The sequence below is a fragment of the Bos indicus x Bos taurus genome, chromosome 29 (genome assembly GCF_003369695.1).
Source record: "Bos indicus x Bos taurus breed Angus x Brahman F1 hybrid chromosome 29, Bos_hybrid_MaternalHap_v2.0, whole genome shotgun sequence".
Lineage (NCBI taxonomy): Eukaryota > Metazoa > Chordata > Mammalia > Artiodactyla > Bovidae > Bos > Bos indicus x Bos taurus.
The window spans coordinates 26216430-26232745 of record NC_040104.1 but is presented as its reverse complement, the minus strand read 5'-3'; the positions used below and the strand labels follow the sequence as shown (position 1 = coordinate 26232745).

The following is a 16316-nucleotide window of genomic DNA, read 5'->3' as shown; positions in this document are numbered from 1 at the left end:
TGGGGCCTCTGGAAGTTAAATGGATTTGAAGAGGTCACAAGGGTGGGGGCCCCCAAGTGGGATTAAGGCCCTTAGAAGAGGAAGACACTCCAGACCTGCTTCTCTCTGCTTTGGGAGGACCATAGCAAGCCAGCAAGGGGTGCTCACCAGAACGTGACCATGCTGGTACTTTGATCATGAACTTCCAGGCTCCAGAACTATGAGAAGCAGATGTCTGTTATTGAAGTCACTCAGCCTATGGTATTTTGTCATCACAGCTGGAGTGAAGACATGCCATGACATTTCTATGGAGGGGTAAGGATTCGTGAGGACGGGTTCCTCAGCTTCAGAGGGGTGAAGTCTCCCAGCAGGCATGTGTGGCATCTGTTGATGGAGTAACCCCTGACACCCAGCAGAGAAGACTGCCATCATCGAAAAGCCAACTCTGAAGATGTACTTGCTCACAGCCCCGTGTTCTCTCCTGCACTAGACTTCTGGCCAGGCCACATTCAAAGAGGAGCCAACCACTACACACTACACTCTCCACTCTCTCAGTCTTGAATAACACCAGCTCTGAGTTGTAAACCAATAAAATGATTCTTTGAGTTAGAAGCAATCAAAACCACTGCATCACACCCTGTATGCGCCACTAGGTGGAGCTATGCGTTGCACTGAAAAGAAATACCAGAGGCTAAATTGATTTTCTCTTGAGTGTTCTGTAAATAGAATGACTGCCTAACACAGTTGGTGGTGGCAAGTTATATAAGCCCAGAGTCCTGTGAGGGTAGGCATGAAGGACAGACCATTCACAAAATATTTGTTAAATTCCTACTTGTGCTAGAATCTGAGACAAATCACGGGTACTGCCTGCCTTCTGGGAGCTCCACGTGTGGCGGAGGACAGACACGCACACACACGTTGTGCGTGACGGTTCTTGAGTATCCGGGACTCTCCCAGGCGATCCTCAGGGTCTGTGTCTAATTCTCAAATGAAAACTTGTTCTTAGTTCATTTGGCAGAAGTGAAAGTCGCTCAGTCGTGTCCGACTCTTTGCGACCCCATGGACTATACAGCCCACGCAATTCTCCGGGCCAGAATACTAGAGTGGGTAGCCTTTCCCTTCTCCAGGGCAACTTTCCGAGCCAGGAATCAAACCAGGGTCTCCTGTATTGCAGGCAGATTCTCTACCAATTGAGCTATGAGGGAAGCCCTCATTTGGCAGAGGCAAGTTTAAATCTCAAATCTGCCTGCCTCTCAAGACCATACTCTTTCCTCAACACAGTCCCCCTCAAACACTTCCTGTGCAAAGCAAAAGGTTCAAGCGCAAGGTTGGGTGTGGATCAAGGCCACCAGAAATGAGGCAGAGCTGGCTCTGCCTGAGGGAGTCTAGGAGCGCACCACAGAGGAGGTTTTTCTGTTTTGAAAAGTCAGATAAGCTTGAGGGGAAAGAAATTCCAGGGAGACAGAGACAGGTCCTATGGCACAAGGCTTTGCAAATGCAGGAGACGACCGTGGGTAACAAACAGCACAAGCCGGACACTGGGGAGTACGGGGCACCTGAGGACCGACGTGGCCAGGGTGCAGGCTGGGAGGGCAGCTAAGGGAAAGACCATCAGCAGCCTCCCTGTTAAGAAGTTGACATTTGTTCCCACAGGCAATGGAAAGCCATCAAAGACTCTTAGAGAAATTTCTGATGTTGAATTTAAATGGTCTTTTCTTTTTTTCCAGGAAGGGAGGTATATTCATAGTATGGAACATTATTACAACTCAACGACTCCTTTGAAAAGAAAAAAAAAACTTTCCAAACATATGGACTCTAAGTCTGTCCCTTTAATTTCCATCTATACCATATGGCGCGCTGAAGTTTGGGAAGATGAGTAGATGGATCGGCTTCACAGACCAAATCTTAGTAAGAGACATCTACGTCTGTTACTTTTAATTCCTTTTCCACTAACCACAGCTGAATTCCAATTTATCAGTCTAATAAAATGAAGTGGTGAGGTCAGGCGGTTTCTTATAAAGTACTTGGACATGCCTGGCACATGCTAAGTGAAATAGGAGGGTTTAGTGAGTACACGCACACAGAGGCCAAAGGCGTGTGCCCTTAGTTCCTTAGTAAACTCCATGGAAATCACGTAACGTCAGCCCCGCCTTAGGGAAACCCTAATGGTATACAGGTGCGCATGCGTTCATATCCAGGAGTGACAAGGAGCTGGAGACATCAAAAAACAGCTCTTCGACCAAGCTGAGGTCCAGCGTCATTTTAAAAACAAAGGCCGTGGGTTTTCCGAAACTAGAATTTACTTCCACATCAGTCTTACTAAATAAACTTGCTGTAAACTTTTACAAGAACTTTCCTCAAAGAGCCTCCACACTGATTTATAGAATACTCATGCATCAAGGCTGCTTCCACTAAGTCAAGCAAACATCTGGGTGAAAACTGTAGTCATTTCACGGTTCCCAAGTGCTGGGATCTTTGAGGCTGATATGACATCTGAACGTTGTCTGAAACTGTGTGTCTTCATCAGACGTTTGCCATTAATTAGATAAAACCTCAAAGAGAAATCTAACTGCAGAAGGTTAGAAACGAAATTCATTGTAGTGCTTCAAGGCTTCGGGAAGCTAAATAACGGGCTTCAGTGTCACAGAGTTCAGCAGTGGTAGAGCAGGATTCAATCTTACCTGATATTTGTCTGTTTTCTTTCCACTACACCAGCTGCCTCAGCAATCTGGCTTATTGGGCAGATTCTGAAGCACAGACTAAAGGGCCGGTCCTTCAATATCTACAGCCTTGTCATGTTTATAAAAGGAAAAAGAACGGAGTGCAAAGGACATTAAATGGTGTGCCCTGAGCTCTGCATATAAAGGCAAGCGGGTAACTGAACCTCAAAGGAGAAACTCACACGCACTTCCACAGAGTGGAGTCGTGCTTCACTAGTGCTCTAGAATGTCACGACTAGGAGGAGTGTGAGATGCCATCTGGGCCGCCTCTCTTCACTGTGCAGGTAAGCCTCTACATTAAAAGTAACTGGTGGGGGGAGAGGGAGGGAGTTGGAAACAGACCAGCGTGCTCCGATTTCAATAATTGGGTGGTTTGCTTACATTTCCACACTTGTATCTACACTTGCTCTAAGTGCTATCTCACTTGCTAAAAATGTAAGCTTCCCAAAGCAGGAAGTGAAACGTAAGCATTTGTGCTTTTTAGCAGGCATAACAGCTCTGGTTTGAATAGCTAAAGAGACTAGGAATGTCTCACTGTAACATCCCTAAGGTTCAGTTCAGGGTGTTTCAATGTCGCCACCTTGTGGAAACTGTTGGTAGTACATGAAAATAAACATGCCTTCACTTATTAAAAGACTGACCTGACAAGAGAATAAATGTTTCTTTAAATAAGAAAATCTCAAAATAATCCCAAAATGTTTGGTTGTATATCACAGTGGGAAGTGATAAAGATAACCCTGACACCATGCTGAATACCAATGGTCTTCTTAACAATAAGAATTAAAATAATTATTAAATAAATTTAACTATAAATTATTTTAATTTTAATAAAAATTTAATTGTAAATTATTAAAATAATTTAAAAGATTAAATTATATGCAATTTTAGTAATACGCAGATATTACTGTTTTCATGGGCTTCCTAGCTGGCGCTATAGTGGTAAAGAACTCACCTGCCAACGCATGAGACAAGAGAGACGTGGGTCAAGCCCTGGGTTGGGAAGATCCCCCTGGAGGAGGGCATGGCAACACACTCTAGTCTTCTTGTCTGAAAAATCTCATGGACAGAGGAGCCTGGCGGGCTCCAGTCCAGAGGATCGAAGTTGGACACGACTGAAGTGACTTGGCACGCATGCTCACGCACACTGTTTTCCTGTTCATGTAAAACTAGAGACACGAAATGACGCTCTAAGTTTACAGGATCATTTGATTTACCGTTAACTGTCCCAGCTATGAGGGCAGCAGAAAGCTGTTGCACAGTAAGAGTTTGGAGGCGCCTGTCTTCCAAGATTTCACCGTGGGATGGTTCTACAAGCAACAGGCAGAAAGCCAAAGTACTCCTATCTGTAAGCTTTAAATAAAAGAACACTTCTGGACAGACAGGTAGAACTAAGTAAATCAATTCTGAAATAAACTCAAGTAGCTGTGCTATCTCAACACGGCAATGAAATCCTGGAGAAGATGGGCCGGTACACTGGTTAAGGAGCTGCGTTCAGAAGCACTAGCCCTGAGCCCTGCCTCTTAACTACTCAACTTGGGCAAGTGGTTTAACCTTCCTGAGCCTCAGTTTACTCTTCCATAAGATGGGGATTTATGATATTACCTACTTCAAAGGATTGCTGTGAGGGAAGAAGATAATATATATAAAGCACAATGCTTGGCACGTAGTGGGAGAACAAGCTATTATTAAGAAAATACTGACTCACCCACGGGGTTCTTGATCACTACATTCAGGAAAATGAATGGCATGATCATCATGCCTGATTTTTATTATCTGTAATTTTACCTGTTAGAATGTTAGAGGAGGGGAAGATCTTGAAGGACTTCTGGGCAAGCCAGGTTAACAGATGAAGGGATCACGGGCAAGCGGGGTAGATGAATGCTTGTTCAGCTTCCACGGGGATCTGCAACTGGGGCAAACGCAGGAAGCCAAGCCTCAGGCCACACAGGGTCACGGCCTGGCTCAGACATCACCTCCTCACTCCCCTTATCTTCGCATGTTACAGGGAGGTTGGGCTTGCTCCTTCATCCATGCAGCTGTGTGCTTGCCAGTTCAGCAAAGTTTATATATTCCTACATGTACAAGGCACTAGGGATTCAGTGGTGGGCAAGCCGGATTCTCCTGCTGCATCATGGCACTTACTGCTGTAAGCAGGAGCAGGCGGAGAGACAATAAAATACAAACCCATCCTGACAATAATCACATGGACGAAGGAGCCTGGCAGGCTACACACCATGGGGTCGCAAAGAATCAGACACGAGTGAGTGAAACACACACCCAGGATAATTCTTAACACTGATAAGCTTCCAAATGAGTATAAATACAGTGATGGAGAACAGGCCTGGGACAAGTCACATATAGGACTTGAAGTTGAAAGGTCAAGGAGGACCCTTTAAAGAGATGCTGGCAGAGCAGCCAGAAGGAACCAGTATAGAGATCTGGGTGACAGGACCGAGGCAGAGAAACAGTGCAAAGGCCCTGAGGCAGGGAAGAGCTTGATGAGAAGGAACACAAAACCAGCTGCAGCAGAAGGAGAATGGAGAACAGCCAGCCCTCAGAGGCAGGTACTGACCTGCCTCCTGAGAAACCTATATGCAGGTCAGGAAGCAACAGTTAGAACTAGACCCGGAACAACAGACTGGTTCCCAATAGGAAAAGGAGTACGTCAAGGCTGTATATTGTCACCCTGCTTATTTAACTTCTATGCAGAGTACATCATGAGAAACGCTGGGCTGGAAGAAGCACAAGCTGGAATCAAGATTGCCGGGAGAAATATCAATCACCTCAGATATGCAGATGACACCACCCTTATGGCAGAAAGTGAAGAGGAACTAAAAAGCCTCTTGATGAAAGTGAAAGAGGAGAGGGAAAAAGTTGGCTTAAAGCTCAACATTCAGAAAACGAAGATCATGGCATCTGGTCCCATCACTTCATGGGAAACAGATGGGGAAACAGTGGAAACAGTGTCAGACTTTATTTTTCTGGGCTCCAAAATCACTGCAGATGGTGACTGCAGCCATGAAATTAAAAGACCCTACTCCTTGGAAGGAAAGTTATGACCAACCTAGATAGCATATTCAAAACCAGAGACATTACTTTGCCAACAAAGGTCTGTTTAGTCAAGGCTATGGTTTTTCCAGTGGTCATGTATGGATGTGAGAGTTAGACTGTGAAGAAAGCTGAGCGCCGCAGAATTGATGCTTTTGAACTGTGGTGTTGGAGAAGACTCTTGAGAGTCCCTTGGACTGCAAGAAGATCCAACCAGTCCATTCTAAAGGAGATCAGTCCTGGGTGTTCTTTGGAAGGAATGATGCTAAAGCTGAAACTCCAGTACTTTGGCCAGCTCATGGGAAGAGTTGACTCATTGGAAAAGACCCTGATGCTGGGAGGGATTGGGGGCAGGAGGAGAAGGGGACGACAGAGGATGAGATGGCTGGATGGCATCACTGACTCGATGGACATGAGTTTGAGTGAACTCCGGGAGTTGGTGATGGACAGGGAGGCCTGGAGTGCTGTGATTCATGGGGTCGCAAAGAGTCGGACACGACTGAGCAACTGAAGTGAACTGAACTGAAGGGCCAGACCCACCAGGCTCAGGGGTCTGGATTCTACCCATAAGGTTTGCTAAAGGACTGACACAGTATGGTCTGGAGCCTGGTTGGGACCGCCCAGCGAGTTACCGCCAGGCTTGGACTGCAGCCCAGGTCGTGTGTCTCTCGGCCCAGAAGGCTCCCCTCCACAGCACACAGCCTTCGACATGGACAGGACATGAGGAAGGCAGTTTGCTCTCCCCCAGAGAACATTGGACTTCCCTGGTGGCTCAGACGGTAAAGAATCTACCTGCAGTGCAGGAGACCCCAGTTTGATCCCTGCATCAGAAAGATCCCCTGGTGAAGGAAATGGCAACCCACTCCAGTATTCTTGCCTGGAGAACTCCATAGACAGAGGAGCCTGGCGGGCCACAGTCTGTGGGGTCGCAAAGAGTCAGATATGACTGAGTGACGAACACCTCACTCCAGAGAACGTTAGGAAGTCCCGCAGAAGAGAAGGCAGGTGCCAGGCCGCCACTCCATGAGAAGAGCAGCAGCACAGGTACTCACCCGCTGGTGATGTCGTCCGCCCGCATGTTCTTGCTCAGCACATCCCCGTCGCTCATGTATCCAGGCGCATCCATGCTGACGGCCTCCAGGTCCATCTCATCTCCCGCCTTGTCCGAGACGTCCACGTGGCAGACACTGCTGCCCCTGGAGGCCAGCTGCCTCCGCAGGGGGGCAGAGTACACGTAGCGGCCTGACTCGGTGTTGATGAAGCGGCTGGCGTTGGCTCGGGGAGGGTACCCATTGCCCATCGAGGGGGCGTCTCCCGCCTGCAGCCGAGGGCTGGACTGGCCGAGCCTCCAGGCCAGGGGATTGGGCCTGCCCGTCAAGCTGAGGATACTGCGCCCGCTGATCTCTGTGGTGACGTTGGTGTCAAACGTGGTTTCCAACGTGCTAGAGACATAAAATCGGCCTTGAGTTAGACCCCGATGTGCCCAGCGGTCTTTGTGTTTACATCCTCTTTAATTTCTTTTCTAGAACTACGAAATACTTCCCATATACAAAACAGGATCAAAAAATAAGGTACCAACGTACCACCCAGTGTAGTTCTGCTGTTAAAAATGAAAAGATGAAGCTGCATGCCTGAGTGACATTGCGAAAAGCCCAGTGGGGACTTTTCCCCTAAAACGTGGTACAAGTGCCCACGACCAGTTACTTCATTTTTTAATATTTACTTTTCATTCACTCATTTGCCGGTGCCGAGTTGCAGGTGCAGCACGAGGGATCTTTAGTTGCGCCATGTGGCATCGAGTTTCCTGACCAGGGATCGAACCTGAGCCCCCTGCATTGGCAGCATGGAGTCTTAGCCCCCGGACCACCAGGGCAGGCCCCCAGTTACTTTAAAGAAATGATCTTAACCAGTCTTCTTTGTAACCCAGGAAGGGACACAGACCATGCTGGACTGATAACGATGGGACATAGCGCCTGCCCGCTTGTCCTTGGATGCTGCCTTTCATCTCTTCCTTCCTAAAGGCGGGAGGTACCCGTCCTCCCCGGGGTCCTAAGACATTTCACGTCCTCAGCTCTCTCCAGACCGAGCAGGTGGGGAGGGCCCTGATTTTCTCACTCTGTAACATGCATTTCCCCCACACATTTGCTTCTCCCCTCTTTTGTCCAAAATGACAATTAAACTTTGGGGGCAAAAGACCAGAAATGAGAGATGAGTGTCTGGGCTGGTGACGCATGAAACTAGCTGGGTCTGAATCTGCCAGGAGACTGAGCTCGTCCCGGGTCTTGCCACACCATCAAGATGAGAAACACGGGGTCTCTTAACAACTAATCGACCAGAGAGGTATTAATACGTCTTTGGTTACCCGAACGTTATTGATGGGAGTGTTTCGATATTCACTGATGTAACAAATCGCTGGCCACAGGTGCTAGTTTCTACAAAAATCCCCCTGTCAATAATGTGTTAACTAGGCAGAGAGAGTGAGAGTCCTTTCCTACAGAAGAAAGCATGGACGCTTTCCCTCCTCTCATGATCAGCATCTTAGCTTGAGCCGAGAAATCCACCAAACTGCTGGAACCGACTTTCAGTCAGTCTCAGTGATGATGGTGGAAGGACGGAGGTGACTTATCTCATCACAGAGGGGTAGGCCAGTGCCTGGCTCCAGGCCAGCACCATCCCACCCCGGGGTACTCACCTCTGAAAGGAACCAATTAGGTACCCCAGCTGCTTTTCTTTCCCTCCGATCCGGGAAGCAGCCTGCCTGACATTTCTCATCTTGGGAACCCCTGCGATTTAGGTGGGCTTCCCAGGCAGCACTAGTGGTAAAGAACCTCCTGCCAATGCAGGAGACATAAGAGACGTGGATTCCATCCCTGCTCAGAAGATCCCCTGGAGGAGGGCATGGCAAGCCACTCCAGTATTCTTTCCTAGAGAATCCCATGGACAGCAGAGCCTGGTGGGCTACAATCCATGGGGTAGCAAAGAGTCGGACAAGACAGAAGCGACTTCACATGCATGCAAGGTTTAGGCCCTGGTCTTCAAGAACCCATGGTGCTTAATCCTATTCTGCCAAAGCTGCAGGCAGAGGGGGAGCCCAGCAATCTCCCGCTGTGTTCATTTATCAAAAAGACTGAAACTGAAGAAGCAAAGGAGACCTCCCTGACCTGGGAGCTCACAGGGGTAACTAGGCCTCTACCTTGATCGTCAAGGCCAAACACAAACCGTAAAACCTGGTTCTGCCCAAATCATGAAGGATGCCCAGGGCTGCATCCTCTTCACCTTCTCGCTCAACAGTGAAAAGAAGCTGATAAATGTTTCCAACGTAATCCTAGAGTTCATCCAACGAAACTGTGGTTTAAACATGATCCTCCGCTTTTATAAATATTTCCGTACGTGCTTTATACACGTGCATGACTAACAGCGTTACAGAGTGCTGGGGATCAGAAGAGAGGCAGGAATGCAAGTTACTCATTTTATCACACAGGTCAAGTACAGTTCACCTGCTCATTTTAACAGCCCAATATCATTTTGGAAAACGCAAGCAAAGGGAAATTTCAACGCAGCTGGTCTGCCACATCCCTCCTGCTTTGGGAAGGAATCCGTCTCTATGGATTTTTGCTCCTGACACTTCTGCATGCCATCTGGTATGCTCAGTGAATTTCAGCACATTGGCAATCCAGGTTATTTATTCCATTATTAACTAAATCACTTATGTGGCTAGAGCAGGAACACACCACGGCAGGAGCAGCCATGTGATAATCAAGTTACCAGCCGACTCAGGGAAGTGATTCACGCTCCAGGTACCTGTGTGTAACCTGAGTTCCCCGTAAACTGGACATGGTCTCCTCCAAATTCTGCCGCAGATCAGCAATATTCTTCACCGTCCGCAGTCGCCGAGCCTCGGGATCCTCCCCTGGAGAGACAAAGGTGAAGACTGTTTAAGTTCTCAGGTAGATGGGGAGATTCATGGGAACAGCAGTCGTGTCCATGACCATAACCATGCTGCCTGCTCGGGACCTGGCTCATCACACATCCTCAAGAAGGATTTGCGAGTGAATGAATGGATGGATGGAGGAATACCCGAAGGAAGGCATTAAACCTAAGTAGAGAAGTCTGTCATCTCCCTGCAGGTTCCTCCAGCAATAGGTGAGGTCTAGCTTATGAGACAAAGACAGAGTCTGAGACAGTAAACACATTCCCACACTGTCTCCCATAAAGACAGACACATGTTAGGTCTGAGCCCTGCCCACAGAAGTGGGAAAGGCCTTTTGCTTTCTCCTCCATAGTAGGCGCTGCTATCTACTGACCCAACATTACTTATTTATGTATTTTGGGCTGTGCTGGGTTTTCACTGTGGCTCAGGCTTTCTCCAGTTGTGGTGAGCAGGGACCACTCTGTGGTGCTGTGCAGGCTTCTCATTGCCGTGACTTTTCTTATCGTGGAGCACAGGCTTCAGTAGCTGTGGTTTCTGGGCTTCGCTGCTCCGAGGCATGTGGGATCTTCCTCTGGGAAGGGATCAAACCCGTGTCTCTTGCATTGGCAGGCAGATTCTTTAGCACTGAGCCACCAAGGAAGCCCTGATGCAACATTATAGATGGCTCATTTGTAGTGGCTAAAAGATCTGCACCTATTGATCATTAATATTTCTACAGAGAGAGGTTTGCCTTCTTGGCCTGATTTGTTACGTCATCTTGAATTCTGGCTCCTCTCCTCCCTGGCTGAGTGGTCACGAGGAAGAGGAGAGGTCACCCTCTCCGCCCTTCACACGCCACGGTCCTAACAGAAGACACTGGCAGTGCTGGTCTCAGTGGACTGTGGCAGGACTAAATGAAGATCCCGAAGTGCAGCGCCCACCTGATCACGCCAGCTGGTGCTGCCGAGTGGGCAACGTTCCAGAAGAGTCAGGCTTCTCTCTGGGGGACGAGGGACTTCCATTCCTGGGCAACATTTCCCACTAAATGTTCCCAACAATTCCCACCTCTCCACTGGTCTGGAGAGGTGAAGCTGGCACAAACAGCCCAGGAGAAAGAGGCCACATACAAGCTAGGAAGCCACACCCCCTCTCAGAGAAGCCTCGGCCTGGGGGTGTCTGGCCATTCTGTCTTGTTTGGGCTTATGGGGGGAGAAGAAAAGTTGAATAACTACAATAGTGATGAGAGGAATCACACATCTTTCCCTCAGAGTAATTTCAGGAGAGCTGAGAAGACCACCATCAAGGGTCTTTTAAAGCTGATGACTATTTCAAGTACTGAGCAGTATTTCTAAATTAAGCTCCATACAGAATATGGTACACATGGGCGACAGCAAGTGGGATTTCAGCAGACACCAAGTGGAACTTCCAGCAAGTGTCATCAACAGGGCAACAGGCAGCTAAGAAAAAGCATAGAATTAACTCTCCTTCTGAGACAGATGACCACTTCTTAGGTTATTCTCAACACGGTGGTGCCTGGAGGCTGGGTTCAATGATTGATTCTATGAAGAAATCTGCCATAGCAAACTCTCTGGCCTTGAAAACGTCAGTGTTTTCAATTTTCTCCCCGCTCCTAACCAAGAGAAATTTGAAAGGCATTTTTCCCTTATCTGAAAAGTAGTCAGACCTGCATTTCCCACCCAGTTCTTTAAAGTACATACGAACGTCCATGTTTTTAAACGAAAGCAGTGATGAATGTCTACTTTACCTTCCCCTAATGGCTTTGGAGGAATGTAATTGCATCTATCCACAGGGCCATCAATTAAATATCTTTCACTGCCAGTTTGGCCACATTTTATCTGTGTAAAGGCTGCCAAAAAAAGGTACTGATCTTTTGGATGGCTCCAGGCCCTGCAGGGAACATTTATTATGAAGCTAAGTCTAGGCACCAGTTTTCAAATTATCTTCATTAATTAACTTAATCATGCACAACAGTATAATAACTATGTTTACAGGCACACCTTGTTCTATTGTGCTTTGCTGATACTGTGATCTTTACAGACTGAAGGTTTGTGGCAACCCTGCTTTGACCGCGTCTGTTGGTGCTGTTTTTCCATCGGCACTCGCTTACTCCGTGTCTCTGTGTCACACTTTGGTGATTCTGCCAATATTTCCAACCCTCCACCAGCAAAAAGACTATGACTCATTGAAGGTTCAGACAATGGTTGGCATTTTTTTAGCAATGAAGTATTTTTCAATTAAGTACGTTGTTCAAAAGAGTACGTTGTTTTTTTAGACATAATGTTACTGCATACTTAATAGACTAGAATATAGTGGAAACACACAGCTTTTCATGTCGCTCAGTTGTGTCCGACTCTTTTGCAACCCTGTGGACTGTGGCCAGCCAGGCAGTTCTGTCCATGGGATTTCCCAGGCAAGAATACTAGAGTGGGTAGCCATTTCCTTCTCCAGGGCATCATGCCTGGGATTGAACTTACACCTCCTGCATTGGCAGGTGGGTTCTTAACCCTCTGAGCCACCAGAGAAGTGCACTGGAAAACCAAAAAAAATCTGTGTGACTTGCCTTCTTGCAGTCTTTACTTCACTGCAGTGGTCTGGAACCAAACTGGCAATGTCTCTGAGGCAGGTCTGTATATGTCCACGTCCCTACTGACGTCTTAATGACACATTTGCCTGTGTTAAGTCTCCTAAGACAAAGGTCTTTGACACAGAGTTGTAACTCACCTTTGTTCGTGGTAACCCCCACACAAATCTAGATATGCTCAAGAAATATTTATTGCCCCAAAAATGTCTGGTCAGTGTAGGGTGAAAGAGAAAGGACAGATTGTGCACTCCAACAGATAAAGGTTTGCACAGTGGCATTGCCACTTATTAGCCACTTGCTGCTGCTGCTGCTGCTGCTAAGTCGCTTCAGTCGTGTCCAACTCTGTGCGACCCCATAGACGGCAGCCCACCAGGGTTCCCGTCCCTGGGATTCTCCAGGCAAGAACACGGGAGTGGGTTGCCATTTCCTTCTCCAATGCATGAAAGTGAAAAGTGAAAGTGAAGTCACTCAGTCGTGTCCGACTCTTAGCGACTTGACCTTGGACAAATCACTTATCCTCTCTGAATGTCATCTGTAAAATGGGGATAAAAGTCCTTCCCTTAGGTTAGAAGGATCAGATGAGATGACACGTGATATCCCTAAGCAACTGACCAAATAGTCCCATAAACGTCCATCCCTAAATACATCCATTTGTTGTCATTTCAAGGAACTGGCTGTAGATAAGCTGGATTCAACCTCATACTTACAAGCTACGACGTAGTGTCTCCATAAAATTATTCACTGTACAGCCACACACATGATACAACCACACACATGAGTTTCACCGCTTAAATGTAGGGCTCATTGAATCTGAATGAACTGTTTCCCCCGAGGAGTCCCACTGGGAAATATATGCTCCCCTCAAAGATTCCAAGGGCAATGTAGACGCACAGACTAGTAATCCACCTGCCTTGCTCAGGTGATGATGTTCTAAACTGCCCATTCTGCATGCTGGAAGATGGGCTCAGTATAAGATCTCCGTCCCAACTCATTGTCTGAACAAAATAAACACACAGAGTGCCCCAAGGGAAATGACTGGGCCCTTGAAGCCCATCTACTATGAACCATTCCATGTTTACCCGTGACTCTCCTCACCTGCCCAAGGCAGTCCCCTCCCAAGCCAGGCATTACGATGGAGAGAACAGCACGTTCTGATCACACAGAGCAGATGTGAGGATGGCAGGGTGTTAACACGGGGAACACGGATAGGACTGGGAGTTTTTACTTGGAAGAGGGAGGCTAGGGGACACGCTGCTGCAGGAAAGGAATGGAAATTGTCCGTGAGCTTCAGGAGGCTGGATTATGTCCAGTGATTTAGAAATGGAAGGATAAAAGACTCCATTACCAGGTAAAGCCAGCTAGGTATGGAAGGGCTGCCTCATGAAGGAATAGCTTTTCCATCACAAGAAGTATTCCAGCAGAGGCTGAAAGACAACTCGTCAGTGAATGACAGAAGGGATTCACGGACTGGATAAGGAGTGGGTGTGGTTCCTCCTAACGCTACAATCTGAGCTGCATATCTCACCTGTAACTGTGTGAATGGTAGAGCACCACAGGACAGTCCACCTACTTGCATGAGTAAGGGGAAAGAACTAAGCAACAGATCAAAGAGTCTCATAAATGGCAATTCCTGGACACACACATTTGTGGTCATTTCAAGCGACTGGCTGTAGATAAGCTGAATTCAACCTCATACATGCACAGTGCTGTGTGATGTCTCCACAAGACTATTCACACACATGACACAGCCACGCGTGTGAGTTTCACTTCTTACATGTAAAGACAAGTTATCCCGATTCAGAAAGTTTCCTTAGCAACTAAAACCCTTCGACTTCACACCGAAGAGTGCTTGATTAGCCATGACTGGCTGCACAGTTCTGGTCCCCAAACCCATAGACAGCATCTCAGGCTTTCTGAGCTCTCACTTGGTTGCTGTCCTGATGCACAGGAGACATGGGGAGGAAAAGAAAAAGGACTGAAAAGATCACAGGCTGCCATCCGTCCCTCTGAAATTTAAGTGTTACGTGGAATGGTCTCCGGCTGCCACCCTCACTTCTCAGATGTAAATTTCACTGAGCCCCTGGGTCTGACATGAATCCACACTCCTCCACAAGACACACGTCTGACCCATGCCAGCTGCTGGATCACTGGCCTGACTCTTTTGATGTGTGCACATATGAACACGATCTGGAATGTGTGTGGAGACCTGAGCAGTCATTAACCCCCATACCCTTCTCCTGAGAGCTGACCCTTTTCCTGCACCATCCAGGTTCTCACATGCAAGGGAGCTAAAACCTGAGAGAGAAGGAAATGTAAAATCAATCCCAAATGTGGGGCCCCAAACCGCTGCAAGATGGATCACTTACAAATGGCTGGAAACTTCTCTGTCTCCTCAACGTGCCCGGCCAGCAAGAGCCAGAGGGAAAGAGCTAAACCTCTTAGATCCTCTGAAATGAACACTCAGAGTTAATGGTCAAACGGGTGGATGAGTCGATCATACGGGCTGCATACCAACTCCACTGCTGTGCCATGGCTATTAAAATGGGGCGGTCACAGATACTTAGTCTAATAAATGGATTTTAAACATGGATTTAGTTTTTAACCCAACCCAGGAAGTGGTATGATATGCAAAGAATAACAAACAGCCACTGCTCAGTATATGGCTTCCCACTCACTTCCCTGATTATAAGTTGCTGGGACGCAGGGCACAGAGCTGGGAACAGGGATAAGCACAGGGAAAGCGGTGGCTCAGAATGCGCTGCAGCAGGAATTCAATTCTGATGCTACTTCTGTGTCTTTAAATGAACACTGTGACGGTATAACGCTAATAAATATTTGTGGAATTAACTGTATGACAACTGCAGATTTTATGTTTTTATATGATATGACATCCTTTAATCATCATTCCTGTCTAGTGAAAGTGTTAGTCGCTCAGTTGTGTCTGACGCTTTGCGACCCTGTGGACTGTAGCCCACCAGGCTACTCTGTCCATCGAATTCTCCAAGCAAGAATACTGGAGTGGGTTGCCATTCCCTTCTCCAGGGGATCTTCCCGAACTGGGGAATCAAACCCCGGTCTCGCACATTGCAGGCAGATTCCTTAACACCATCTGAATGATTAGGGAAGCCGCTCCTTGCTAGGTTACATTTAAATAAAATTTAGACTTTTGTTTTTGGTAAAAGAAATATGCTGAAATCTTCTTTCCAACTGTCTGAGGATGCTCAGAACAATTTTCAATCAGTGTTTCTAGAAAGGAAATTTGAAAAAAGTCAAAACATTTTAGAGTTCTAACTCTTTTTGGAAAGCAACTCTATCTGAAGACTGAACAAGGAGATTTAAGGTGAAGTGTCCCAAGCCCAGAGCCCCCACATGAGTGGGGTGGAGTATGGCTTAAAGCAGAATTCACCAACAGGTAAAAGACTTTTTATAGTCTGGGAAGGAGGGAATAGTGAGAGAGAGAAGAGGGGAAAAAAAAGGAAGCAGGAAGACGGAAAATCAGTCTGGCTCATCAATCAAAGCAACAGTGAAGCAACTTCACGACGAGCTGGGTTCAGCACTTCCAGCGGTGGTTGCTTGGGAGGCCTCACTTCCCCGAGACAGGGAAGTTCCAGGGCTCTGTACTCACCAGTGAGTTCCTCCAAGGCAGGCTGTCCACTCTTGGTGTAGTGGCTGGGCTCCATGGTCACACCCCCTGAGCTGGATTCGGCAGTAACATTCCCTTCGGTGTCTGTCTGGGACCTTCACACACAAACCAGAGCAGACATACTTGTCACAAGCAGTAACTACCCCATCTGGACCACTGTGCTCTGATCACAACCCCTGTGAGCCCCTCCTTTGGTGAGAAGCTTTAGAACAGAGCAGACCAGCAGACAGATTCTAAATAATTCATCGATGCACATGGAGCGATGTCCCAGAAACAGAGAGAGCCACCGAAGTGTAAAAGATGAAATATTCATCACCCAAATGGAGGGTCTGCAATCCTTCACTGGGGAACGTGTCTCTGCGTCCCCTTTGGGGAGCTAGATCTAGCCAGCGAAAGGCTGGCAAGTACCCGACG

At 47.5% G+C, this 16316-nt stretch overlaps 1 protein-coding gene across 11 annotated transcripts in view; it reads right to left on the bottom strand.

Annotated features, from left to right (window-relative positions):
* Nucleotides 1-16316, bottom strand: part of NAV2 (neuron navigator 2) — a 796404-nt gene that overhangs the window by 155671 nt on the left and 624417 nt on the right. For all 11 annotated transcript variants that reach the window (XM_027531913.1, XM_027531909.1, XM_027531911.1 and 8 more), the window contains 3 exons: nt 15885-15997; nt 9549-9657; nt 6800-7189 (listed from right to left, as the gene is read on the bottom strand). In XM_027531913.1, the coding sequence (XP_027387714.1) occupies nt 6800-7189; nt 9549-9657; nt 15885-15997 (612 nt within the window). The remainder of the gene's footprint in view (nt 1-6799; nt 7190-9548; nt 9658-15884; nt 15998-16316) is intronic.